The sequence below is a fragment of the Mytilus californianus genome, unplaced genomic scaffold, assembly GCF_021869535.1.
Source record: "Mytilus californianus isolate M0D057914Y unplaced genomic scaffold, xbMytCali1.0.p SCAF_14, whole genome shotgun sequence".
In the NCBI taxonomy this organism is placed as follows: domain Eukaryota; kingdom Metazoa; phylum Mollusca; class Bivalvia; order Mytilida; family Mytilidae; genus Mytilus; species Mytilus californianus.
This window is the reverse complement of record NW_026262626.1, coordinates 27,293,819-27,321,508: the sequence shown is the minus strand read 5'-3', so window position 1 is coordinate 27,321,508 and position 27,690 is coordinate 27,293,819. Positions and strand designations below refer to the sequence as shown.

The following is a 27,690-nucleotide window of genomic DNA, read 5'->3' as shown; positions in this document are numbered from 1 at the left end:
CTCCCTTTACGGCTAAAACTGTACCACTTTTACTATGAAGTTTTGAAAAAAATCATATCCTAGAATGGAAAGTTCATATGCACTACTATTTTTTTCAAAGGTCAAAATATAGGGCTGTGTGGCATATTTTCAACGTTTATATGCCCCGAACTTCAAAGAGTTAAAACTAACACTAAATTTCTTGACTCCACCTACCTCGACTGTAGGGTTACCACAGATTTCAATATAAACAATATACAAAAGTATGTTTACTGGTAACATTCCCAAGTTATGTCTCTATAAGATGCAACATAGAGATCATAACTAGGAACCAGTATGTAAACAAAATTAATTATCTGTGAATATTCTATTTCTCCCCAAAAGAGGCATGGTTTGAGAACCAGCTGTATTTACAAAGTGCAACCTTAAGTCAACTTTGCCTACAATTAAAGTTCCAGCACCATTGCATAATTTTATGAACTGGAAAAATACATAAAGAATTGTTTTTAATATGATTACAATGATACAAAGGACTGGAATTTTTACTTGCAGGATGAGAAATTGAAGAGTAATTATTTATTAATATTTTATTCACACATTCATCGAACCAACCATTTGTTGGTTAACAAATTTGTGTACAAAAACAGATACAAAAATATTTCACATTCATTAACTATATTAAACAATAAAACTAAAATATGCCTTCAACATTTCATTATGAAATGCTATGTATTATATCCTTCTAGCTTAATTACCAATTGAAGAATTATTTTGAAAGCTAAGAATTTTCTAATAAATTGAGTATACCTGTAGTAAAAAGCTATTTAACTGATAACAAAGTTGGCTTTCTTTCTCCCGCTGTATTGCAGAAGTAACGATTATCATTACTAGTTCACAAGATAATGAAATTGTTGAGCCAAACATATCAATTAGTTTGTATTTTAACCATAACTTATTGAGAATTTATGTAAATAGTTCAAAATCTAGATACTCAAATTAATAAGCTGCAGATTTGATTGTATATATGCATACATGGCAATATAATTTGAAAATGTTATTGTGATATTTTTTAAAGATTTATACAAAAATTTTGCCAGACACGCAAGTATCAACTCAAATAAATGTACATGTAAAAAAAATGCATTTTCAAAATATAACCATAGCCGAGGACTAGTTCTATGCTTGAAACTTTATTGGGGTTTAAATGAAATCATGTAATGCATTGAAGAAAGGGCATAAAGGAACGTTATGTCGGAGAAAATGCAATATTGCATGTATCATTGCTAAGATTCAATGATCTTGCAGATAACAGATTGCAACTTTGTTTTCCTCAACATTTAGCCAAGATCACTCTCAAGGGGAAGTGACTAATACTGTCTTCTCATGCCATTCATTTATTTTGCCCCACCCACAACAAATAATAAATGCAGCCTTAAAATATGTAATTTGAATAAAGTCGAAAAACAAATTTTTTTAACACATTTGAATAAACATCACAACACATGAAATACATTTCTGAAAGAAAATAATGTTTGAAAAAAAAAGAACTCCATATTTCAGGTGATTCATTCATTTTTGCACCACTGATGAATGATAATGATATGTACAAAATGAACTATTCTTAACATAACTCCAATCTCAGAAGTTGAAACAAATCATTTAATTCTGTGTCAGACTTATCCAATACCCATACACTTTCATTTCCATTAAAGTCCACACACCTCATACTTTCTACTCTATAATCTAACAATATACTGTACACCTCTTTATAGGCCACAGATCAATTATAGGGAGGATTTTGTTATCCTTAAATTGTTTGTCCGTTTTTCATCTTAAAGAATTATTTGAAAAAATAAAATAAAATATGGAATTAAGGAAGACATGATAAGGAGTGAGTGATAATCTATTGATAAGTTTTCTGTGGCCTTCTGTATCACCACAACTTCATATTAAAATCCATTTTTATGAAAAGATGATCATAAATCGAAATCAATGAGAAATGTGTATAAGTTACCCTTTTATAAATGAATTATATTGTGCTGCAAAAACTCTGAAATTGTGTAATAAGATGGAAAAAATTATTGAAAATGAATACAATTTTAACATAATACAGCAAAATTGAGACTACCATTCATTTTAAGCATGCCATCTCTGATACATAAAAATTTAATTATTTCTGCCTCAAATTTTTGTTACTTTTTTTTTTACAAAATTTTCTTAAAACTATTGACTATGAAACAACATTGAAGGCCAAATTCTATAGGACTCTCAAAAATTTCATGTGAACATTGCAGGCAGTTAAATAAAGAATATTTTGAGGTGAAAAAATAAAGTGAAATTTATGCAACTTAGCATTACTTATACAGTCCCAAACCACAGTTTTTTAAGATTGAGTAACAATAAACATAAAGTTTGAAAGTTGGACTGAAAATTAAAATCAAATTATACAAATTAGCTAAAATATTATATCTACCATAACATAGCAGTTACAGGCAGTTCCTTTAAAACTAAATTACATGGGACCCAACCAATTAAAAAAACATAAAACTTTGAAATGTGTCTGTACTGTTTCAATTTGATAAAAAACAATAATATTCAAAATAGAGTAACAGACCTCACATGAGGTATTCAAAGTAAATTTTAGCATGGATATGAAATGTACTGCATACATACATTTTGAAAGTTGTTCAGAAACAACTACTTAAAATTAGAAGTCTTTAACAACTAATAAGTATCACTTGAAGTAAAAATATTTGGCTAAAAAATCACATTTTGAAACTATCAAAATATGCTTTGATCAGTATAAAAACCAAAATGGAAATATCTGTGACTGTGCAGTCTGAAGCACTCAGGGATAAAAACATTCTTGTGTTTCTGTGTTTGGACGGCATGACTTCTCTGACTTTGATGATCAAATTGACAATTCGCAATTTACGATTCACTCTGCACTGGTCTACCATTCCTCATGTAGTTTATCCAGTTTGTACTCAAACATTTTGGTTCCTGAAAAAATAAAAAATAAATCTGTACACCAAAATTATCAGAAAAATAAATAAACAATTTGAAATATTGTTTAATCTGGTGGAAGCTGTATCACTAATGTACTTAGAGGATGTGTAGAAAAACTGTCCTGTGGATCCATTTAGTTTTGTGGATACCAATTTTCCTGGATTGTGGAAAAATTGTATTTTCGTGGAGATTTGATTTTGAAGTTTTGCCAAAGCCTCCCTACAGACCTATAGAAAATGTGTACTTTGTTGGACATTTTAATTTGTGGTTTACCTTTACACATGAAATCCACGAAAATTAGGTTACTATGATTAATAATGATTCCATAGTATTCCTTTTCAATGATCTGGTAAAATGTTATGTTCTTTCTGTAAAACATCATGACTTTTTTCAACATTCAAAGATGTCACAATAGCTGAATCAAAAGACAGTATGAAAAATTGACATCATATCTATGTCTTGACTAATGAATAATTGACATTATAACTATGTCTTGACCAATGAAAAATTGACATCATAACTATGTCTTGACCGATGAAAAATTGACATCATAACTATGTCTTGACTAATGAAAAATTGACATTAAAACTATGTCTTGACCAATGAAAAATTGACATCATAACTATGTCTTGACCGATGAAAAATTGACATTATAACTATGTCTTGACCAATGAAAAATTGACATCATAACTATGTCTTGACCGATGAAAAATTGACATCATAACTATGTCTTGACCAGTCCAATGAAAAAGCTCCTGAAATCACCCCTGGTTTTTGGTGGGGTTCCTGTTACTCAATCTTTAGTTTTCTATGTTGAGATTTGTATACTGTTTGTCTTTTAGAAGTTTTTCATTTTGTGACATGACATTGTCAGTTTGTTTTCGACTTTTGAGTTTGAATATCTCTTTGGTATCTCTCTTTTACAAGAAACAGGTTGACCAAGAAAAGTGTTTGGTGTAAAGTTAAAAATATCTTACAATAGTTCTTGTTTTCTGTCTGATTTCATCCAGGGTAAGAGGTATTGGAGGTGGTGGAGGTGGTAGCTCTTTTCCTAACTTCCGTCGACTGAAAAATAAAAGTATAAGATTAAACAGCTGCTGAACGGTTTCAATCAAAGGACTGTTCAATAAAAACATATGAGGGACCCAGGGAAGGCACTTCAAAATCTCAAATATGGTTGGGTGTTAAAGACTATTTTGTACAGGGATAATGCAAGAGAAATTCAAAAGTTCCCTCTATAGACGTTTACTCCATTATCAAAGTGCCTACTTTTACTAACATGCATTTTTTAATGGAACAGCTCTTGCACCTAAACTCATGAAAGTGGGTCTATTTGAATCTTACCAAGAGCTATTTAAAAGATATGGAAATCAGAATGGCTCAAGTAAAACATTTTGCTTTAGGTGACTATTTATTTGTTTTGAAGAACAATTAAGAAACACAAATTACTCAATCACATATCAATACATCATTGACTACTAAAAAATGGGCATTTTTGAAGGGTTTTGTGAAAAAAAGTTATTTAAAAAATTATCTGATATTTTTAATTTAATAAAAGATTAAGATAGTTTCAGAACAAGCCAGTGATTGCCAAAAACAAATGAAATATACAATCCTTTTAATAAAATAACAGAAAAATTTAATATTCATATTGTCTTTAAAAGAGAAAAGTAAATTTTTGTGAACTTTTGGAAAACAATTTGTATCCTGGTTGTTGTTACTCCCAATTATATCTGTGTGTATTGGTACCGGTTCCTTGATATATATTTCAACTGACCTTGCTATATGACCTTCATAATCATACATACCTAGATTCTTTTCTAAATGAACCTCTAGAAGCTAGACTTGTTCTAGATTCCCTGCTGACTAGTGACCTAGGTTTTGAACTTCCCTGACTGACTGACATTCTGGGTGGAGGAATAGCAGGATACACCGAATCAGGCATCCGTAAGTCCTCCTCGGATATATATTGGTCTTCTGGGGCAGGCAAGATTGATAGCTAAAATATGGACAACAGTATAGATGATCAACATTTCCAATAAGACCACACCAAATTAATTTGCTGTTCTTAAAATTTTTCTTCTAAAACAAAGGATTGGAAGTGATATATTGACTATTGTTAATTTCGGAATCTACAACAACTAATAATTAAACAGCCTAGATGTACAAAATATTTAAATTTCATAAATCTTTATGATCTTTTATGGGAGTAAACTTAGTGTTAAAAAATTCCAGATTTGATTGAAAAAAAGATTTCAAATTATGAAACGTTAGATGAAAATTGAGATATATATATTTTTTTTCTGACTTTAGCCTAGAATTTGAGGGTGTCTGATGAACAACAAATAAATTTGTGTGGCCTATTTCTATTATTTAAAAAAAAAAAAAAGCTGAAATTGGCATGTAGATGACTTTTTATTCATATTCTTGTTGATAACTTTTTTCTTAGAATAAGAGAATATTGGCATGGGGGATATTAAGTTGTGGTCAGTTTTTTTTTCTGTTAATCTACATGGATATGATTATGCATGCAGTTATAAAAATGAACAAAAAATTATATGTAAATATATAATGCTATTTAGAAATAATAATGTATATATTAAAATGTTTTCAAAATTAAAATTATTTCAAGAAGTCTAAAATTAAAAAAAAAAAAAGATTAGATGAGTTAAACAAATGCATTAGGGAATTTTGACTTCACTTTAACAATAGATTTTTATTTGTAGGTATGGCATTTGAAACTATATATAATTTCAAATACATATTTTTTTGACTATCTGTAAATAAAGGTTGCAAAACTGTTAGTTTACAATAAAATGTTAGATTTAGGGAAAACACACATCATGTATTAAAATGCAAAAAAGAGCCACTCATGAAATTAAATAAACTGAAAAAAGGTGATTTTTAAACGTAAGATTTGACCATTCAACTAACAATATGAGACAAACATGTATAATAGTTATTTAAAAAGTAATAAAGCTTGTATCATATTCATTCTCTTGAAACAAAAACAAAAAGATAGACATATCTACCATCACAAGCAGGGATATTTTTAACTTAAAAACATTTTCATGCCTGATGGAAAAGTACCAGAGGTACATAAATTTTTATTCATAATTCATAAAGAATATTTTTTTAATCCAAAAGAGTGGAAAATACAGATTCCTTAAAATGTTTGTAAAAGTATATTTGTGCCCTACAGTTTTCTGGAAAAATTAAATAATGTAGCAGCTGTGTAGCTACTTTTCTACGTTTTCCAAAAAATATTAAAATATTTCAGGGTACCTGGTGTTTTTTTTTTCTTCACTGAATGTTTTTGTTTAAGAACCATTATGCTTGAAATGTCAAAAATCTACCAATGTTGGAAAGTGGTTGTGTGAAAAGAAGACATCAATTTAACACTTGATCAGAAAATTGTACTGAATTACTTCGAATTGACTAAACATGACTAATAAAAATCCTTTAACAATAGACAAATTAACAACATAACATGAACAACAATAACAGAACAGCACACTATCATATGTGTGTTTCACAATGTTATCATCTTGTGCTAGAAAAAGTAACAACTATTTTAATACAAAACTCATTGAAATACAGATCACACATTTGACCTACAAGATTGGTCTGCATTCCGCAATATAAAGATTTCTGAAATTAAACATCATCATCATGATTTTTATGATTATAATTTGTCAATGGCGTATTGCTACTCTTATGTTTAGTGTAAAGGGTTTTAATCCAACGGTATATGGACTTTTCGTATAATATGTTTAAAATGATTATTTGAAAGGTTTTATCTATTATATGAAAAAGAAATCGAATATTGGATTAAAGGGGATAGACAAACTAGCTTCCACCATCACCTGAATTTTGTTTAGCATTGTGATACAAAATGAAAATTATTTTTAAAACAATGATCTTTTTATAGATGTATAATTGTATTAAGTTAGATATATAAACATTAAACTCTCAAATTACAATTAACTTGCAGTTACTTATATGAAAATATTAATCATAAACAGAATGTTGTTGACCAATACCAATATTATTTGGTTACAGGGAAGTTTTTGTATCATGCAGGTAGTGGACAATAAACATGGAAATGGTACATGTTAGGGAATTGGAATTATCTCCCTTTAAAGATAATTCAATTTTGGGGAGGGGAGATAATCCTTTGAATCTGACGAAACTTACCACATCTCTGAGAGTATTTCCCTCCAAAAAACTTGATAATTCTCCATGTTTATCTAAAATTCTACAAATGATAAAAAATAATATAAAATTGGAATTAAGATAAACATTAAAAGTCGTCTTGCTGAAATATATTTCAAATGCTGACGACTGTATGATATCCTCATGTTTTCTCCTTTCAGTGACAATTGATTCTTATATTGCTGACAAAAATATATTATGAAATAAGATGTAAATGGTGAGCAAATTTTATCCTAAATTTAATTTATATTATACTTAGGATATAATACAATTAAACTGATTTTATTTTTATTTTGAAAAGCAATATATATATATTTTTTTTTTAATATCTGTGTAGCTTCTTAAATAAAACGGTGACACAGAAAAATCTTTCACACCCTTTGAAAAAACTTAATTTACCAATTATCATGCCTAATTAATGTTTTTTTTATGAACAAGAATGAACTACACTAAATAATTCTACATAGTTATAGGATATTAATATTTAATATATTTGTCATAATAAAGGAAAGACAAACATTAGGTTAAGGTGGTACCTAACACTACAGGGAGATAACTCTGTAAAAATCAGCTAAACGTTTTAATTACGTTGTATTGTTAAGGAAATATTAAGCTTCTCAATGATCAAAATTAGTGTTTGTCAAACTGCTATATAACCAATGAAATTTTTCTGATAAAGTGGTTGGTTCAAATTTTTTGAAATTCTTATATTTTTGTCAAAGGGTCAAAGTAAACATTTTGTCAAAATTTTATGAAAATTAAACGAGCCAAATTAATATTAGTCAAGGTGTTGGGTACCACCTTAATCTAATTTGCTATGACATTATACTAGGTTTAATATTAGAAATTCCAGTATTGGCATTAAAACTGTTAATTCGGAATTTATTGTGATGTTTTTATTAATGCAAATAATGCGATTGTATCAGGTTTGCAATAAAAAAAAATTTGTATTCATAAATTCAGTAGTGAATTTCCATCATAAAATTTGCCAGTGGTGAAGGATTTGCAATAATGAATACACACATTCATTTCTGAATTTACAATACCTGTTTGTTGCGGCATTGTTTGCCATGGCCATTTGATGCATTCTGTGTAATTTTCGTAAAAATCTCTTTCTCTGTTTTATTTTTACTTTTAATTCCGCTTCTCTAGCAAGCTACAAAAACAAAATATTCAATGTTAAAAAACATATGAAATACACTTTCTGTGATGAATTTTAATTCCTAATGGAACTCAAAAGTCAAGGATTTGAAATGTGCTAATAAAACAAATCTTCATGATCCAGGCTATATTCAAAGTACCACATAAAATGGCGTAAAAAAGTACCTTTAAAGGTTGACATTTCTTCAATATTGAAAGTTAAAATGTCATTCAAAGTTGTCTTTTTTTTTTTAATAAAATATGAAAATGTGAATACTCTTTAATTTTCAGGGCATTTGATGTTTTTTTTTAGTTTGATATGTTACAGCACATTCAAGAGTATTTTTTTTTCATGTTTTGATTGTAATCAATGATATGTATTTTTTTGTTAAGACAGTTGTCAAGAGTACTATTGATTATACTGTTGTAGGAACTGGAAAAACTAGAAAAACAGCAAATACACATTTCATTTGTTTTCCCTGTGAATGTAACACTTTCCTTAGCTCTTCATAAAATTGCATGACTTTGATGTCAAATTTGCTTGACCTGACTTATCACTGACATTATGTTTGACTTGATGTAATCAGTTGACCGGTTTATAAGGTTTTCATCAAATTGATATTGTAAAATGTCAGCGGCTCAACACAATATGAAGCCATTTTGAGTTTGTTTACTGCACTCACTTGACAAATAGCTTCATATTGTGACTCTCAGCTGATGTTTTACAACATCATTATGCACAAAACCTGATAATCAGCACTTAAAAAGTTTCTTGCTCCAGGTGTATTTTATACTGCAACTGTACTGTACTACGAGATGTGCTATCAAAACATTTGTGATCACTAACCACAAAAAAATCTGTATTTGTGGTATTACCAAAATATTTTTTGTTGAATTTCATTGAGGACACAAAAAAGGGATGCAGATTTGCTAAATTTATATATTGTTTGCTTCATGTCAAATTATCAGATGAAATATTGTCTTTATAGTCAATAGGCCTGACTCATCTTTTTTGTGATTTTTTTTAACTCACTGCATTGGCCTGTAAGTAAAACTATTTAGAGACCAAAGAAAATTTTGAGTTGAAGATGATTACAACTCTCTGACAATGCTGACAATAAACAATTTTGACTTTTCTTGTTTGTTTGATGCTTTTTGTTGTTCTATTTATTTGTCTTCCCAAACTTTTGGTTTTGCTATTTTGCTAATAATCCTTTCAAGAGTAGTGGTACTGGACTCTATATTTCTAAGATTTATATCTGTACCTGCTCTGGGTCAGGCGGTTTTTCTCCAAGGTCCATTGTAAAGCAGTGTAACTGTGGCATCTGTGTCTACAAAAAAAACATTAAATAAGGTAAGTGGCTTTATGTAAAGATCTACTTATTTGCAAGAGAATCCTTTTTATAGAATAGATATACAGAAAAAAATGTCTTCTTACTTTTTAAAATGCACCATAGTTTTAAAAAAAACTTTTACATTAACTAATTAAGTTAAAGTAATGTACCAAATTTAGGCATGTATAATCTGCAGTTTTTTTCTCCTAAATTTAAATTGTAAGGCTGGGTACAGATTATACACTTATACACAGAGAAAAAGTAGATTCAACAGTGTTTGTTGTAACATTCTGCCAAGTTTGTTCTAGGTGCCTTATTTCTATTCCAGATTCTTTAATGATTTTAACAATTCTGCACACTAGCTCTTAACAAATATATTTGTGAATTACCAATACTTTTTATATTTTCCTTTACTGACAAGCACAGATTTTGCAATTTTTGTCGTAGCTGTTGAATTTGGCTTATTTTAACACTAGTGAAGTGTCATAGAATCATTTGTCAACATTTTTAACATCTTTTTGTTAAAGAATTTTTCTATGAAAATACTGGAAACTACCACACTCTACTTGAAACATATTGGAGTTTCATGGACCATTTCAACAAGTGACAAAAAAGGACTTTCTTCTGAATTTCTGTTGTGAATAGGATGTGCTGGTTATACCTTTTTTACAGCAAATTAGAAATATATTAGTTTCTATAAAAGTTTCCGTTTAAAAAAGTTTTTCTCGTCATTGAAGTATGCATAGTTTCTAAATTGGTAACCAGTAAATACCTTTGGGAATTTCTTCTCTAAATCTGAACTTCTTGATTTCTGTGGGGATGCTACCTTTGTGTGTGAGTGTTGCTGAAAAAAAAAATCACAGAATTAATACACACTTTTATGTTTGTCAGAAAATCAAACAGCAAATTTTATATGAATTTGAAATTCATGCTATCATACACATGTGTAATGTATGGACATTTTATTATCAATCTATTCTGAAGGGAGTAGACCTAGTTTAAGGGACATAATCTGTAAAATCATTGTTAGGTTTGTATCAAACATTTTTATATATACGTTCTAAGCTTCTTAGTAACATAGTTTATTTTAATTCTATTTCACATAGATATAAGAAGATGTGGTATGAGTTTCAATGAGACAACTCTCCATCCAAGTCAAAATTTATAAAAGTAAACCATTATAGGTCAAAGTACGGTCTTCAACACGGAGCCTTGGCTCACACCGAACAGCAAGCTATAAAGGGTCCCAAAAATTACTAGTGTAAAACCATTCAAACGGGATGCTTAAAAAAGCGTGTATGTAATTGCCTATTACAAACACATTACTGACTTAAAGAGTTATCTTCCTTAACCATGGTCTATTCCCTTAATTATTAATAGTTTTGACATGTTCTTGGTCTTGACACTTGCTACTGGACGTTAGTTTGAAATGACTTGTCAAGTCATGCATGGATAGCAGAAAACACTTAACCTACTGACACACCTTGTGTTGAGTATATATATCCTATTCCCCCTGGTTTCATTTCCATGTTGTCACTAGACAAAGTAGCGAAATGATTTTTGGTAGACGACCTATAAATTTGTAATTAACTACTACTGTGAATTCATTATTATTCGAGGGATACCAATTTTCGTAGGTTTCGTGGGTACAGGTAAACCACGATTTCAAATGTTCAACGAATGACAAATTTTATAGAGGCACGTATAAGGACTTTGACAAAACCACGAAATCAAATATCCTTGAAAATTCAAGTTTTCCTCACTCCAAGAAAATTGGTACCCACGAAAATAAATGAATCCACAGTATCATGACAGTAATCAAAATGTGTGAATGTGAATCAAATTTTTTCCACAGCACAAATGATCATGATTTTGTGTTGCAGACATACAATTTTTTAAAAGTTTTAGTATTTAAATGTTTTTGCATGAACTTTTTTTCATATAACATATTAGATCTTTTCATACGGGTTTTTTTCCCTTTTCATTCTTACATGTTTGAACTGTTGAGTAATTGCCCAGTCCTGTGTATCTTTGTACAATCCTGGTACAGAGGATCTCTCTGATATCTGACTGAGTGAACGGCCAGGATAGTCTTGTAAAGCTGCTACTGTAGAATGGGTTTCTAGATTTGAGCGATTCAATGAACTGGTGGCTGAACCAGAACCTGAAAATAAATTAATGGCGGGTTGTTTAATTTCCATCAAAGAAAAGATTTGATACATGTAAATGTGCCTATTCAAGTTCAGCATTTAACTGTTAAATGAGATGCTGCTAATGATATATATGTATATATGAACAAAAATGTACACACATAAATGTCTCACCAGCCAGTGCTTTACTTATCATGACTAAAATTTATGTTGAAAGTCTGTAATATGAAGGTTTTACTACAAGTAGCACATAAACTTAACATCAACAATGAACCATGAAAATGAGTTCAAGGTCATATGAAACCTGCAACTCAAACATGTACACCTTACAACCATTCCATACACCAAATACAGTTGACCTATATTGCTTATAGTATCTGAGAGACACAGACTTGACCACTAAAACTTAACCTTAATCACTGATCCATGAAAAGATGTTGAGGTCAGTTGAACCCTGTCTGACAGACATGTAGACCTTGCAAGGATCCCATATAACAAATACAGGTATCCTATTACATATACCAAGTGAGCATTTCACACGAAAAAAAAATACAGCCAGGTCATGTACATTCTGAAATATAAAGCTTTATACAAATTATTAACGCAGTCTACACAGCACCAATAAAGTAATCCCTTTGTATCTTATTCTGCAACTTTTGCATGACAAATACTTATGGACAGATGAACAAACATTGGCTTTAAAATTAGAAAGATCAAATCATAGGGAACATGTGTACTAAGTTTCAAGTTGATTGGACTTAACTTCATCAAAAACTACCTTGACCAAAAACTTTAACCTGAAGCGGGACAGACGGACGGATGGATGAATGAACGAACGAATGAACGAAGGGACAGACAGACGAACGGACGCACAGACCAAAAAAAATAATGTCCCTAGGTGGGGCATAAAAATAAAAATATTTTCAAATAAAAACAGTGCGATTACTATATGCTTCCAATATTTTTCGAGGAGCATAAAAAACCTGTTTAATAGAAGATCTTAGACAGGCATATAAGTGATTTCATTTTTGAATATAACATTGGCAATTAATTTGAATTTCTGCTAGCTGATTTTGAAGGTGGGCATACAAATTTTATGTATTGATTAGATTGATATGAACATTGGTGTATCCAACAGAATTAATTCATCAGTAAAAAGTAAAATAACAAAAATACTGAACTCCGAGGAAAATTCAAAACGGAAAGTCCCTAATCAAATGGCAAAATCAAAACGTCAAACACATCAAACAAATGGACAATTGTCATATTCCTGACTTGGTACAGGCATTTTCTTATGTAAAAAAGGGTGGATTAAACCTGGTTTTATAGCTAGATAAACCTCTCACTTGTATGACAGTCACATAAAATTCCATTATATTGACAACGATGTGTGAACAAAACAAACAGACATAATAGGTAAAAATGTCAAAAATATGGGTACAGCAGTCAACATTTTGTTATTATCTTAATCACTATAAAAACAAACAAATATGTAAACACACATTTACTATGGCACAATAACACAATGACGGGATGTTTAAGTACAGAGCCACGTCATATGTAACAAACCAGTTTGACATGAGAATGTCTATTCTGGTTTTTACAAGAACAAAAAATGCTAACTGCTAAAATCAATATTCTTTTTTTGGAACTTCTGCTAATCTGAATGACATTTTTTTATTTAATTATGTGAATATGGTTGAACCTATTTTAAACTGTTTTACTTGAGCAAATTTGTTTCAATTTGCTTACAACATATATTGCAAATAGGGTTTCCATAAGAATGTTTAACAGAAAAAATATAAATTGGGTTACAGAAGAACTTTGTTCTGCTTTAAAAGGTCAATACAGAAAATTAACCCTCTACATTCCTGAGGTTAGGGATTTTAGATTATCCATGCTAATCTGTTATTTTTAACAAATACATGTAAACAACCTAGATTAATCTCCAATAAAACCCTCTGCTTAAAAGATTTTGTAAATACTGCTTAAATCTATGGACTAATATTTAAAACTTCCTTAATTGTAATTTCTATGTAAGACTAAGTAACTTTAAAAAGAAATTTTGCCACCCATATTCATATTAAGATTATGTTACTAATAGTTTACAATCATACTAATGAAGAAAAAGGGGGAATCACCTAGTATATGGTGCCTAGTATATCCCTGTGTGTAAAGGATAGTACTCTTGGACTTGATTTAGGCATGACAGATTCAAAAATAAGTCTTCCATTTCAGCTACAACAAATTATACAACCAAATAATGAAGTAGTGTATTGTGAAAGTACTTTTATTCATGGGGTACTAATTTTCGTTGTTTTTCGTGGATGACCTTATCCACAAATTTAAATGTCCAACAAAATATATCAATTGTTGTCCAAATCAAGACATGGAAATATCCCCATGTAGGTTGGACTACATGGATACGACATATAATCTAGAGAATACATCGACTATCAGCAAACGTACTATGAACTATATATATACAACTTCAGACAGGATTTTACCCCTTTAATCTTTACAAAACCAAAACTTTACGATGTTTAACCTTTTATTTCTCATGAAAAAAATAGTTTTGATCGATAAAAGTCAGACTTCCTGTGATGATATGCCATGATTAAGTGTTCATTTTATCTCCTCATAATTCTCATTCGAAAAAAAAAAAAAAATTTGGCCACTATATGAAATCAAAGTGAGAATTATAAGTTCAGATTACCTAGCTTTTAAGACAACTGTTTGTTTTTTTAATTTATAAACTGTTTCATACAAAATCTTGTACCAATTATCACTAATAGTACACAAGTAGTCAAAATTAGTATTGTTTTATTATTGGAGTCTGACTAGGTTTTGGTTGCTCTAAGAGGCATTTTGAGTTGTCATGATCAAAATGTTTCAAGTGTGTGCTCTTATAACCAATAATGAATTATATACCTGATGCTTGAGTCTGAAGAGCTGGTTTGAAATATGATGAATACACATCTGGTTTCTTGATGTCCAGCCAAAATCTGTCAACTTCTGCCTGGGTTTTGAGTTTTCCTTCTTTCATCAATTTATCCTGTAGTTCTATAATCTGTAAACAAATATAAAAAAAAGAGTTAATGCTTTAGATTTAACAGTCATTAGTTAATGTTAATTTCTCAAGTCAGGAATACATTTGTTTTAAATATCTTATCGCAAATCTTTATTTGGTTGGAGAGAATTTTTATTTACAAGTGTCCACACTATAAGACTGTCACAACATCTGAAGATGTATATGTTCTCTCTTGACTTCATGGCTATGAAAACTGTGACAAAACAATACAAAATCACAACACTTTCTAGAGTTAACATGACTTTTACACATTTTAAGAGTAAGTATTAAATTTTGCATGGTATATTATGAGGGTCGTAATGGAGGTACCTTCATGACAAATAACGGTAAAAAATCTGGCCAAATGACGTTTACGGTAATTTTTGGTGCATGACGATAAAATGAACACTTTCTTTATGACAGTAAAATAATCGACTGATTTTGATGAATCATGTTAAATTCTTTCCAAACATAATGGTAACCGTTAATTATTTGAGACCTCTGACGAATCACGATAAGGATATTTTGACTAAACACGATAAAATTTTAACTAATTTTACTAATGCTAGCAGAACATGACCATTTGACATCTGACGGTAAAGGGCATCGCTACCTTCATATAGGTGTACATCATGTACATCAAATCCATGAGTGTTCTAAACACCCAAACAGATCAATATAGTTCATATTTTCAATAATTACCTTTGCCATTTCTGTTTTTGGAACTGTTTTAAGAAAATCTGTATTTGTTGACAATTCATGTCTTTTTAATTTCTTCTTCACAGAGTTCTTTTGTGCCTTCTAATACAAAAACAAAATATAAATGAGAAAATGCTAGATCTAAAATGTATTTCTGAAGATGTACAAAAACAACTGGAATTTGAAGTTTTTCAAAGCTGTAAAGTAAGGGATCCTACCAATAGTTTTATCTTCTTTATACCATTTTCTCAATATAATAGCAATCACCTTTTTTAATAGTACTAATAGTTATTTTCACCTGTCTTTGTCACTTATTAAAGGAGTTGATGTCCATTGGAATTATTCACAAAAAATTTCCAGAAGCTTCAAATTTGAACTCAAATACCATGTTTTTATAAATTAGTATTACACTTTAAGGGATCTTATCAAAGCATTTAAAAAAGTTCGAAAATTTAGAAATGGGAAACATATGCTCAAAAGTAATATAAAAATGAACTTATGTACCATATAGTTGAGGAAATGCACTTTGGAATCTCTAGTTTGACCTACAATTTGTTTTGAAAGACGAAGTTACTGATATCAGCAAAAAATTTGAACTCAGAATGCTATCTATCAACTGCCAAATGATGAATCATTTGTGATGACTAGCAGATTGAAGGTCTTATATTATATTGTGACGTGGAAAAATACAAATTTATATATACATTGTTAAGAAGAGAATACTGAAACTTAAATTAAATAAAATTTTCTCACTACTCATACTAATTATATTAAGTTGTTATCTGATGCAAAATGAACACCATAAGAAAAAAAAAGAAGGGAATGTGCAGTGCCAATCAAATTTACTTGTTACCTACATTTCATATATACAAGAAATTTTTACTTCACTGTATAGTTAGTATGACTGTTAAAGTATCTCATTTTTGGTTTGCTCACAGAAATAATTTTTTTAAACAATCACTTAAAGTGGGATTGGGTTAGAGGTTGTTAGGCTGTCTGACCAATGGTTCAGAGAGGATGTTTTAAGGTTGATGTCTGGACAAGAGATTGAGGGATTTTAAGGAATGATGTCTGAACAAAGGTTCAGAGAGGATGATGTCTGGACAAAAAGTTTGTGGGATGTTAAGGGATAATGTCTGAACAAAAAGTTTGTGGGATGTCAAGGGATAATGTCTGGACAAAAGGTTCATGGGATGTTAAGGGATAATGTCTTGACAAAAGGTTCATGGGAAGTTAAGGGATAATGTCTGGACAAAAAGTTTGTGGGATGTTAAGGGATAATGTCTGGACAAAAGGTTCATAGGATGTTAAGGGATAATGTCTGGACAAAAGGTTCATGGGATGTTAAGGGATAATGTCTGGACAAAAGGTTCATGGGATGTTAAGGGATAATGTCTGGACAAAAGGTTCATGGGATGTTAAGGGATAATGTCTGGACAAAAGGTTCATGGGATGTTAAGGGATAATGTCTGGACAAAAGGTTAATGGGATGTTAAGGGATAATGTCTGGACAAAAGGTTCATGGGATGTTAAGAGATAATGTCTGGACAAAACATTCAAGGATAATGTCTAGACAAAATGTCTACGGATGAGGTCTAGACTAAAGGTTCATGGGATGCTCAGGGATGCTGTCTGGACAAAACTGGTTTCATGAAAATGAAAACATATATTGTAACAAAAATACCTTCACTCTGACATGCTGTAAAAAAACAAAAACTTGTGAATTTTAATGCAACTCTCTGGTGGAGTGTTGTCTCATTGGCAATCATACCACATCTTCTTATTTTTATATTTTGATATCATATAAATCACAAAATATCAAGCCATGTTTAAAAATCATGAAACACAGCCCTTCAACTGGTTTTACATCTGCAGAGATTTTCTATATATATATAATATATATATGAACAACATTCGATCTTCAATATATGTAAAAATTGTAATGATATTGTCTTTTAGTTGGTGTTTATTATAGCTTTCTTTTTCAAGTCACAGTGCCTACAGCAACCTATTAGAAAATCATGTCAAATATAGCACTATTACTTCTAAATTCTGAATTCAAACCAAAATTTGCTTTCATTGAGTAGTGGATCCATTTAAAGATATTACATTGCTATGTATAGGGAATATTTTTTTTTATCTTATACAGAACTTATCAGAACTGTACATAAATGTGCTAATTGTCATTTTTAAAAGTTTGAATCAGCAAATGCTAGTTAATCAACATACTAGTATCCACTGAGAATGAGTTTAATAAGTAACAAAGAGGACATGAAAAAACTGCACAGTGCCAATGAAAGAAATGAAATAAGTTAAATGAACTTCACAGTTGCCAGAAATGTAAAAGTTCATGTGCACTTAGTACTGTAAATTCAGAAATTATTGCGTGCATTTATTATTGCGATTTTGTCATTTTAGACTAAAATGCGATTTTTATTTTTGCGATATTGAGAAAAATCCTGTTTAATTAATATAAAAAAATTCAAAATGCGAGTTTAAAATATTGCGATTATAACACTGTCGCATTTTTCGCAATAATAAAAACATCGCAATAATTTCTGAATTTACAGTATTTAAAAATGTTAAAACGTTAAAAAAAATGAATTGAACTTTATTCTCAAACAGTTCAAACATACAAGTATCTTATATTTATATAATTTATACTAAATATGACCAAAGGTTGTTACTGATTTGTGGACAAAAAACTTAAATAAGTGTGAATTAAAACATGTATAAAAATACCTTCTCTGGGACATGCTAAAAAGCACAATAAATGTAATTTTTATAGCATACAGATGACATAGATTACCAAGTATAACTCTTCCTTCAGAATATAATCATAACAAGTGTGTCTGTTATCCTGACATTGTTATAAATATATTTATGTATTTCCATGCTCTTACTGTCTCTTTAACAAAAAGCTTGTAGTTTTTAATTTGAGTTCATTTAGCACATATAAATAAATTATATGCATTTCATAGTTGCTAGAAATGTAATAATTCATGTGCACTAAGTATAACTGTTAAAATATGTGAATTGAGTTTTACATACAAGTATCTTGTATATACATGTATATATTTATGTATGAATATGGCTAATGGTTGTTAACATTTGTGTACCAAAAAAAGTGTAGGTGAATTAGAACATGTTTAAAAAATACCTTCTCTGGTACTTGCTGAAAAGCACATAAAATGTAAATTGTAATTAACCAAAGAACTTCAGCAATTTTATCATGTTAATTAATGTAATTAAATGGAATGTACCTTCAGAACTTAAGAAGATGAACTGTGAGCAAATTTGCTCATTAAAGTTAATTTGCTACAAGTATTCTGTAAACAGAAAATTCAGCAATGTATGTGAAAATTTATCAAAAGGAAAAACATACTCAAATGAAGCATGATACCAAATTTAAAGAAAATCTGATTTGTAGTTACTTACAAAAGTGCAAAAAAATTTCAGACCTGGCCATATGTGCAAGATTAGATAAGTAAATTCGTCATGTTTGTATTTGGTTAAAAGGAAGTTGACCCTCAAAGATTTTGAAAACGCATTAAACCGTATAGCATGCTCACATGAAGCTTAATTGCTACCAAATTTTAGGAAGCTAAGTTATTTTAAAGTTCCAGAGAAAAATGTGATGCAAATTTAATTAGACAATGACAAAGGTAACCCTGCATAACTCTTCCTTCAGAGTAGGAGTATAGTCAATACAAGCAGTGGCGGATCCAGGGGGGGGGTGTTCCGGGGGTTGAACCCCCCCCCCCCCTTTTTTTTGGACGATCAATGCATTTGAATGGGGACATATAGTTGGAACCCCCCTTTTTTTTTGGACGATCACTGCATTTGAATGGGGACATATAGTTGGAACCCCCCCCTTTATTCTAGGTTAGGAACCCCCCTTTTATAAATGGCTGGATCCGCCCCTGACAAGTGTTTCTGTTATCCTACATTATGTGTGAATTGAGTTTTATTTTTAAATAGTTTGAACATACAAGTATCTTGTACATGAATATGGCTGAAGATTGTTATAATTTGTGGACAAAACAAAGTTCAGGTGAATTAAAACAAGTATAAAAATACCTTCTCCGGGACATGCTGAAAGCACAAAAGAAAAATGTTTTATAGCAAAGTACTTCAGCAGATTTGTCATGTTATTAACCTGAAATGTACCACCAGAACTAAGTAATGCAACTTTCTGTTATCCTCAAGATTTCATACATATTTATGCATTTTTATCATTCATGCACTTACTTTCTCTACAACAAAAAGTTTTCAGTTTTTAACTTGAATTCATTTAGGTGGATCTTACTTGTTCAAGTTAGTTGCATACTTTAATTAAGCCATACAAAACTGTGATGAAAGCTTCTACACTATTGCAAGTCAACAGAGAAAGTTATATTGGAAAACATTTAACAATTACTAATCCCTCTAAGGGTTCAGCTTGTCAGGCTTTTCAAAATTTAAAAATACAACTGAAAAATGAATTTTATAGAGTTAAGTTGAAGATCAAAGAACAAAATGTGACACATCAAAAGAATTATTCAACATTTGCTGGGTAATAAGTCTTTCTAACATGTGCAACCCTCATACTAATTGCTATAAACATTGGTCAGTATCTAACTTTGAGACAGGCGTTTCAGGTGATTTGCACCAATGAATTAAAAAAAAATCTTCTAAGAAGTCATCTGACAAAATAAAATTTTGCAGTAATGAAAACATGGATGGCTGCATCTTTTCTACATCAAAGACTATTTTCCAGTAATTTGATTTAATAATTCGAGATCTTAATAAATTTTTAAAACTTCAAACAGGTAAACACAATGGTGCCAATTTTAGTTCAGCTATTTTTCACCTGTTTATGTTTTTACACACATCTTGAGTACACGACACCTTTAATGGTGGGGCCTTGAATGGAATTGGGTGTATGCATACAACATAATATGTAAACTTTGCAAAATTTCTAAATCTTTATTAAAATTTGATCTCAGCACTTGCTTACTTTTCATGCTTTGTTGAGGGAGCACAGGTTAAGCAGCTAGCGACCAAGCATAAAAAAGTGAGCAAGTGCATGAGATCTAATTCTAATAAGATTGTAAAATTTCCTTAACATACTTTTGTTTCTTCTTCCTCTTGTCGAGGTGTTCTTGGTGTCCTTGGTGTTTGTGATCGGCTATCAGACTGTGTTTTAACTCTAAGTGCCAAACCAGAAACCTTTTTTGAGTAAAAATTTCCACCATCTTCTTGATTTTCCATAATTTGTTGATATCGCTGAAAAAATAATTATGATGAAAATTATTTAATGAAAAATTTAATAAAAGTACTTATGCTTTAGTTTAAATTTCATGTTTTTATTTACTTTATTTTCCAAAGTCAGTATTTATTTTTACCATATATCTCCCTTGGATACAGAAGACTGTATGACAAGTCCATTTTTAGCCAATAATAATAAGTACTGATCAAATATCACCAAATTATAAATAATGTAATTTTGATATTGATAATGCATTAAATAGTTTATCAGTTGTCAAAAATGGTACTGTGAATAAAATTGAGAATGGAAATGGGGAATATGTCAAAGAGACAACAACCCGACCAAAGAGCACATTGAACAGCCGAAGGCCACCAACGGGTCTTCAACTCCGCGAGAAAATCAAGCACCCAGAGGTATCCTCAGCTGGCCCCTAAATAAAATTGTGTACTAGTTCAGTGAAAATGGACGTCACCCTAAACTCCAAAATATCTTTTTCTCAAAGCTGCATTAACAGTCTTAAAAATGCAATTTTTGCAGTCATTTCATTTTTATGATATAAATGACAGAAGAGTACTGAAATGGTAAAATTACAATGTTGTTATTGCTTGGCAGGAATATTTACATAATTTTTAAGGAATAACACATTCTCAATCATTTTCCTGGCAAAACAATGGTTCTTGTCATACATCTTTTTTTTTTACTTGTACACACACATATATTACTGTTAGGTTATCAAAATTGAAAATTAATGATAAGTGCATAAGGTTAACAAAATTAATGATAATTTCCTATTTTACCAAACACTTAAAAGATTGATGCAAAGACAGGTAGACTCTTTGGTTGATAGAATAATAGTATGTTGACAAAATACAGATATATCAATTTGAAAAGAAAAATAACCCTCAGAAATGTGAATAAAGCTAGACCTTAACCTCTTGTGATCATCAAAATCATGCAAGAAATGTGCTTTTAGACCAGGATTCAGCTAATGTGCATGTCTATGCTAAAAAAACATGCAATTTTACTTTCATATTTCTTGAATCTATATATCTTAATATCAATTTTCAAAAAATTCAATACATTCAAACACACAGAAACACACAGCAGGGAAATTCATATAAAAAAAGATAAGGAAAGCACAAAACTTCAAAAAAATGTAGCATGATTTGTATAGGTTTCTTTGTCTTTTTTTCAGACTCAGCAAAAACTGATACATAACAAATATTTGATCAATGATTGTTGTTCAATAAAGAAATGAATTTTTAGATATGTCTGTGTCCATGTTAAACTTTTTATATAGAAACTTTGACTTCTGAATCTTAAAAGTATTGTCTGTGACTGAACATACACAAGGATTACATCTTCTTTATTCCTTATCGGTCAGAAATGAGCTTGTATACTTGTGTGTCATTTTTTATGCTAATATGTCATGTTTTGTTGTATTGTTGTTTCGTTCTATTTAGGGTACAGTCACAGTACATGTAGGAGGCCTCGGTGGCCTAAGTGGTCTAAGTAGTCCAAGTACTGTATAACCTTAAAGAGCCTCCTCATGGGGTTTTTAAACGCCCGTTTACGGGACGTATTATGGTATACCGTTGTACGTCCGTCTGTCCGTCCGTCCGTCCGTCGTCAACATGTCGGACATTAACTCAAAAACGCTTTAACCAATTTGCTTAAAACTTTGGTGAATTGTTTATATCTATTGACGTGAGCTCCCTTTCGTTTTTTATAAATTTTAGATTTTACGTTTCCGAGTTATGGGGTTTTATTCATTAAAAAAAGGGTGATTTTCTAGTTTTAGGACAATAACTCAAGAATGCTTTCACCAACTTGCAAGAAATTTTGGTTAATTGTTTATATCTAATGACATGAGCCCCCTTTGGATTTTTATAAATTTTAGATTTTACGTTTCCGAGTTATGGGGTTTTATTCATAAAAAAAAGGGGGGATTTTCCAGTTTTCGGACAATAACTCAAAAATGCTTTCAGCAGTTCTCATGAAACTTTGATGAATTGTTGATATCTATTGATGTAAGCTCCCTTTAGAATTTTATAAATTTTAGATTTTACATTTCCGAATTATGGGGTTTATTCATTAAAAAAGGGGGGATTTTCCAGTTTTCAGACAAAAACTCAAAAATGCTTTCAGCAATTCGTGTGAAACTTTGGTTAATTGTTTATATCTATTGATGTAAGCTCCCTTTAGAATTTTAGAATTTTTATTTGTTTTTAGTCTGACAACAGATTTACTAAGTATTGCGCAACAGCACAGTGTATTGCACAACAGCAAGAAATCCTTAATTGAATATAAATTCAATTCATATTATAACCAACTTCAAGTTCTTTGACTACATTTATTCAGAAACCTATAATAGATGTATGTCAAATATTTAATTACAATCCAAATTCAGACCTATATCAAGCTTGAATATTGTGTCCATTTTTGCCACAACTGTTTCAGGGTTAGACCTCTGCGGGCGTATCCAGCTGCGCTCAGCGAAGCAGTTTATTGATTATGTGATTACTTGGCCGTTTTTATAGTGATTATTTGATTACCAGACCAAATATTTCATGATTATTTGATTATTTGATAATCTAGGACTTTATTTTGATTATTTGATTATCTTGTTTAAAAAAATAAATAATGATTAAGTGATTATATTGGCAAATAGTTTGTGATTATGCGATTACTTGGACACCCCCATGAGGGGTCTCCTTAAATCTTTGAATTCTTAATATGTCTAGTTTTTGTATGATGCTGTAGTTTTAACTTTTCTTATCAGTATCTGATCAATGTGATAGCAAAATGATCCTCGACAAAGTTCCCACAGATTAACCATTTCAATATGATCATTTGAAAAGTGTGCTTTGTGTCAGTTTGTAATTACAAAAAAAAATGTAGGTTTCAGTCAAATTTCAGGTGTAATGCTTTAAGAGATAATGTCCTATTTTGTCTACTTCTGAAAAATAAAATCTTTGTTTGTAGAAAAGGTTTGGTAAGTAGAGCTTAAAATAATGTGAGCTATAAATTTTTTGACAATCAGCGCATCGGTTATAATAACATGTCACATCAATTTCTTTTATTTGTCACATTTCATTGTTAAAATACAGTTTACTCTCATGCTGAAAAATTATTTCTTGTTATGTTTTGATTTATCATGCAGGTTAATTTTTTTTTTTATGAAAGTTTATCACACTTTCTTTAAAGCTAATGGATTATAATTCACAAGTGAAAATATGTCAATTTAAAGCTATGGTTTTCTCCTTTTAAAATATAAGATTTTGAATACTGTGAAAGCATATAAAATTATCAGTTTAGGAAAATCAATTGCAGGAATGTTGTTAATTAACCAAATACAATCTATTTTTAAAGACCAAGGAAAAATATCAGTCATTATATATGCACAAAAAGAGCCTTCAACTTAAACATTTAACTTTCACAGTATTTGAGGACAATATCTTATTTATTACATCAGAAATTACTTATGTGTTAACCATTTTTGGCAATTTGCAATACTTTTTTTCAATTTTGTCAAAAGCAATATAATAAAAGGTAAAATGCTGACACCATATGAATCAAATTCATTAAATTGACCATTGAAAACTGAAAATAGGTATAACACAAGCATGGTTTAAGATGTAAATAATTTAGAAATCAAGATCAGCAAAGATACTGATATGATGAAAGGGGGTCTCATAAGGGGGTCTGATCCCGGATCCCGCTTATTGTTTTGTCAGATTCCCGTATCCCACTTATCATTGTAATGATAACTCTTGACGTGTCCCGCCTGACTTCGTTTCCCGTTTTCACGCCTAATAATTTGACTTTCACGTGTCATGCTTACAAAAAATTGGCCAATCCCACATCATGCTTAGACCCCAAATGAGACCCACATGAAAGGTATATTATTAGGCTCTGCTGACCAAAGTTTAAGACAAGAATTAAAGCAAAATTGCTCTTCAAGAAAAAGAAAAAGTTTTAAAGATCCCTGTAAAATTTGAAAAATTTGCAAAATGAAATAAAAATCTTCACTTGTGATTCATGCAGTTTGGTGTATGTAAAATCTGCTGTTAAATCTCATACCTCAGATGATGAACGATAGACAATCTAAATTTATACATATATATAACATTAATATAAAACAAAATTATAATATAAAATCATATCAGAAAATCCTGTAATGGTTTCATTGTCAGACAGACTAAGTTATTTACATCAATACATATACATATACTTTGTCATAATTTTATATTAATACTATTTCTCTTAACAGGATACAATGCAAGCCATAACCACTTTTATATATTTTACTTAATCCTAGTCACAATGGTCAAAAGTTGACTAATCTAATATATAAATTCATCTGCTGCAATATTTTCTGTTTCTATCAAAAAAGAGTTGTCATCTTTATATTGCTCTCTTATTATCAAAAGTTTTCCTCCAAGAGATTTTATAGCTTAGATTGAGACCTGTATAGTTTTATATACATATATAATGTCAATAATTTGACAGTCGTATTATTATTGCTCTGAATGGATATCTGAAAGAAGTGGAAATAAATGACAACTTCCATTGAATGAGAACCAAAAAATGGCTTCCGCCGATTTTTTCAACAAATATTTATTTTTTTGCCATTTGCAAATTTGGACTGTTAGCAGAAACCTTACAGACTATAAAACATTTCTATAATGAAGAAATGTTTACATAACTAGACTGAGAAGATCAGTAATAAAGCTTTTCTTTTGACTATGATCAATAAATTCAGTAAGGATTAACCATTGCCTAACAAAACTTAATAGATTCAGTTATCAAAAACCTTCTCCTTGTGCATGGCCTCAAATTTTTCTCAACTTCTGCAAATAACCAACAGTTTCTCAGAATGATTGACAAAATATTTCTTTAACATCTTCAAATTGAATCATTCGAAATTTCATATTAATTGCTAAAATGCAAAAAACTGTTGTTATCTGGGCTCAATTTTCCTTATTATTGCATCAATAACTAACAATTACTAATGAAAATTTACAGTATATCATAAAGTGCTACTTCTTTGTTGGTGTGTGGAAACTGATACTGATGGAAACACGAGTATAAGCATTAGAGGACCATCTCACTAGGAGAGGTACAAGACGAAGTGCATCCACTTTTTGCTAGATCAAAACCACAGTGCACTGGCAATATACTAAGCTAAGAGATTTAATGCTTAGAGACTAAATCTTTAGAGCAGGTTCATGAAATGATCGACAGTTACTGCAGCTAGGATTTGTCCAAATAATTATGACGTCTTGGAAGACTATTTTAATAAAAAAAAAAAAGTCAAAATCTAAAAATACCCACAGCAGACGGCATGATTATCTGGACTACAGCTAGGATATGTTCCATGGAACTGCAGTGAAGGTCAAAACAATTTCTGGTAGATGGACGCACTTATGATTTTATTGTACTTTTTTACGACAATTGCGATGGCAATAGATAAAAATTTAAACATTTAAATGTAGTTAAAATGATCGTTGTGATAATCTCTACTTTACAAAGTTGGGATTTATAAATCATGACTACAAATAAAAGATTTAAACCAATTCATTTCTCATTTGAAGTGAGTCTGAAATTTATGAAATTATTTCCCTTGATTAATAGTAGATGTACTAGATATATGGGAAGATAAAGAATCAAAGATAAGAAGGTTTTAATCCCAGAAAATTTGGATTAATATTTTGTTGTATTCATTTTAATCATTTTTGCTTTTATGATAATAAGGGGTAGTCTTCATTTTTACCACTGAAACCATACACAGTTTAACAACTTTTGTTGTAACTAGTCAGTGTCATTATAATTCAAATTCAATCTACAGCTTTTAAGAAAGAGCTAAGTACTGAAATTGATATTGCTCATGTGAAACAGCTAATTCAGGTGACAATTGGTTTTGCCTGAACTTAAATTCAGGAATTGGACATATTGAATAGAGTTTTTGATTGAAATTAATTGGAAGTCACAGAGTATTGCTGAAGGCATTACAGTGACCTATAGTAAAAACATCAACATCACTTGGTCTCTGCTGGTGAAAAGTTGACATTGACAATCATACCACATACATCTCCTTATTTTTTTTAATAATATATACTATTGTATATTTTTGATTAAATTTCATGAAATATTTCATTCACTTCATATTAGTGCTCTGCACTGCTGAGAATTAAAACTAGTCTATAGCGAGACATAAATACTTGCTTTAAACTGCAAGCCATCAGTTGAACATAATTTTAAGTACATTTGTGTAGAATTACAAAACAAAATGTATATTAAAATATGTATCTTGTCCAATGCCAATACATCAGACATCTTTTTGTACCTTTGATTGTCTCAGGTAAAACCTGACCCTAAATAATCCAATCTTTATATATTGCTGATTTAAGAAGAAATTCATATGTGCAATTCATCTTTTTTTCAAAATCTGACAGATTATGGGTAATTTCATTCTTTATGCACCAAGGTCAAAGTATTATAACTTCAGTGGTTAAACATCAGTTGTTTAGGAAGTTCTTAACCAATGAGAATGCTTTGGTGTATACTTTTGAAAATATTACCATGAATGCCTCAGATTCAGAAACGGAGAATCAATCAAGCAATGCAACCTTTGCCAAGTAATATATTACCTTTCTCCTGTTCTGAAATATTTGTGTTACATCATGTACATCAAAGAATTATCTTTTTGATATAATTAAATAATTTTTAAGATGTCATCAAATTAAGATAAAAAACATACAAAATTTTCCAAAGAATATCCAATTCATTTGGCATATATGACTCGATTCAAAAATCAATATCCCCCTTAGTTTAGAAAAA

At 30.2% G+C, this 27,690-nt stretch overlaps 1 protein-coding gene across 4 annotated transcripts in view; it reads right to left on the bottom strand.

Annotated features, from left to right (window-relative positions):
- Positions 1–551: 551 nt before the first annotated feature.
- Positions 552–27,690, bottom strand: part of LOC127724468 (uncharacterized) — a 33,586-nt gene continuing 6,447 nt past the window's right edge. The window contains exons 4-17 of one of the 4 annotated variants that reach the window (XM_052231432.1): positions 27,501–27,512; positions 24,931–24,954; positions 20,709–20,864; positions 15,600–15,698; positions 14,759–14,897; positions 11,669–11,841; positions 10,450–10,521; positions 9,609–9,674; positions 8,250–8,359; positions 7,186–7,246; positions 6,607–6,639; positions 4,797–4,987; positions 3,966–4,053; positions 552–2,982 (exon numbers count right to left, since the gene is read on the bottom strand). In XM_052231432.1, coding sequence (XP_052087392.1) covers positions 2,911–2,982; positions 3,966–4,053; positions 4,797–4,987; positions 6,607–6,639; positions 7,186–7,246; positions 8,250–8,359; positions 9,609–9,674; positions 10,450–10,521; positions 11,669–11,841; positions 14,759–14,897; positions 15,600–15,698; positions 20,709–20,864; positions 24,931–24,954; positions 27,501–27,512 — 1,296 coding nt within the window. In that variant the 3' untranslated portion in view covers positions 552–2,910. The remainder of the gene's footprint in view (positions 2,983–3,965; positions 4,054–4,796; positions 4,988–6,606; positions 6,640–7,185; positions 7,247–8,249; positions 8,360–9,608; positions 9,675–10,449; positions 10,522–11,668; positions 11,842–14,758; positions 14,898–15,599; positions 15,699–20,708; positions 20,865–24,930; positions 24,955–27,500; positions 27,513–27,690) is intronic. The other 3 variants (XM_052231434.1, XM_052231433.1, XM_052231435.1) reach the window with 3 other exon arrangements.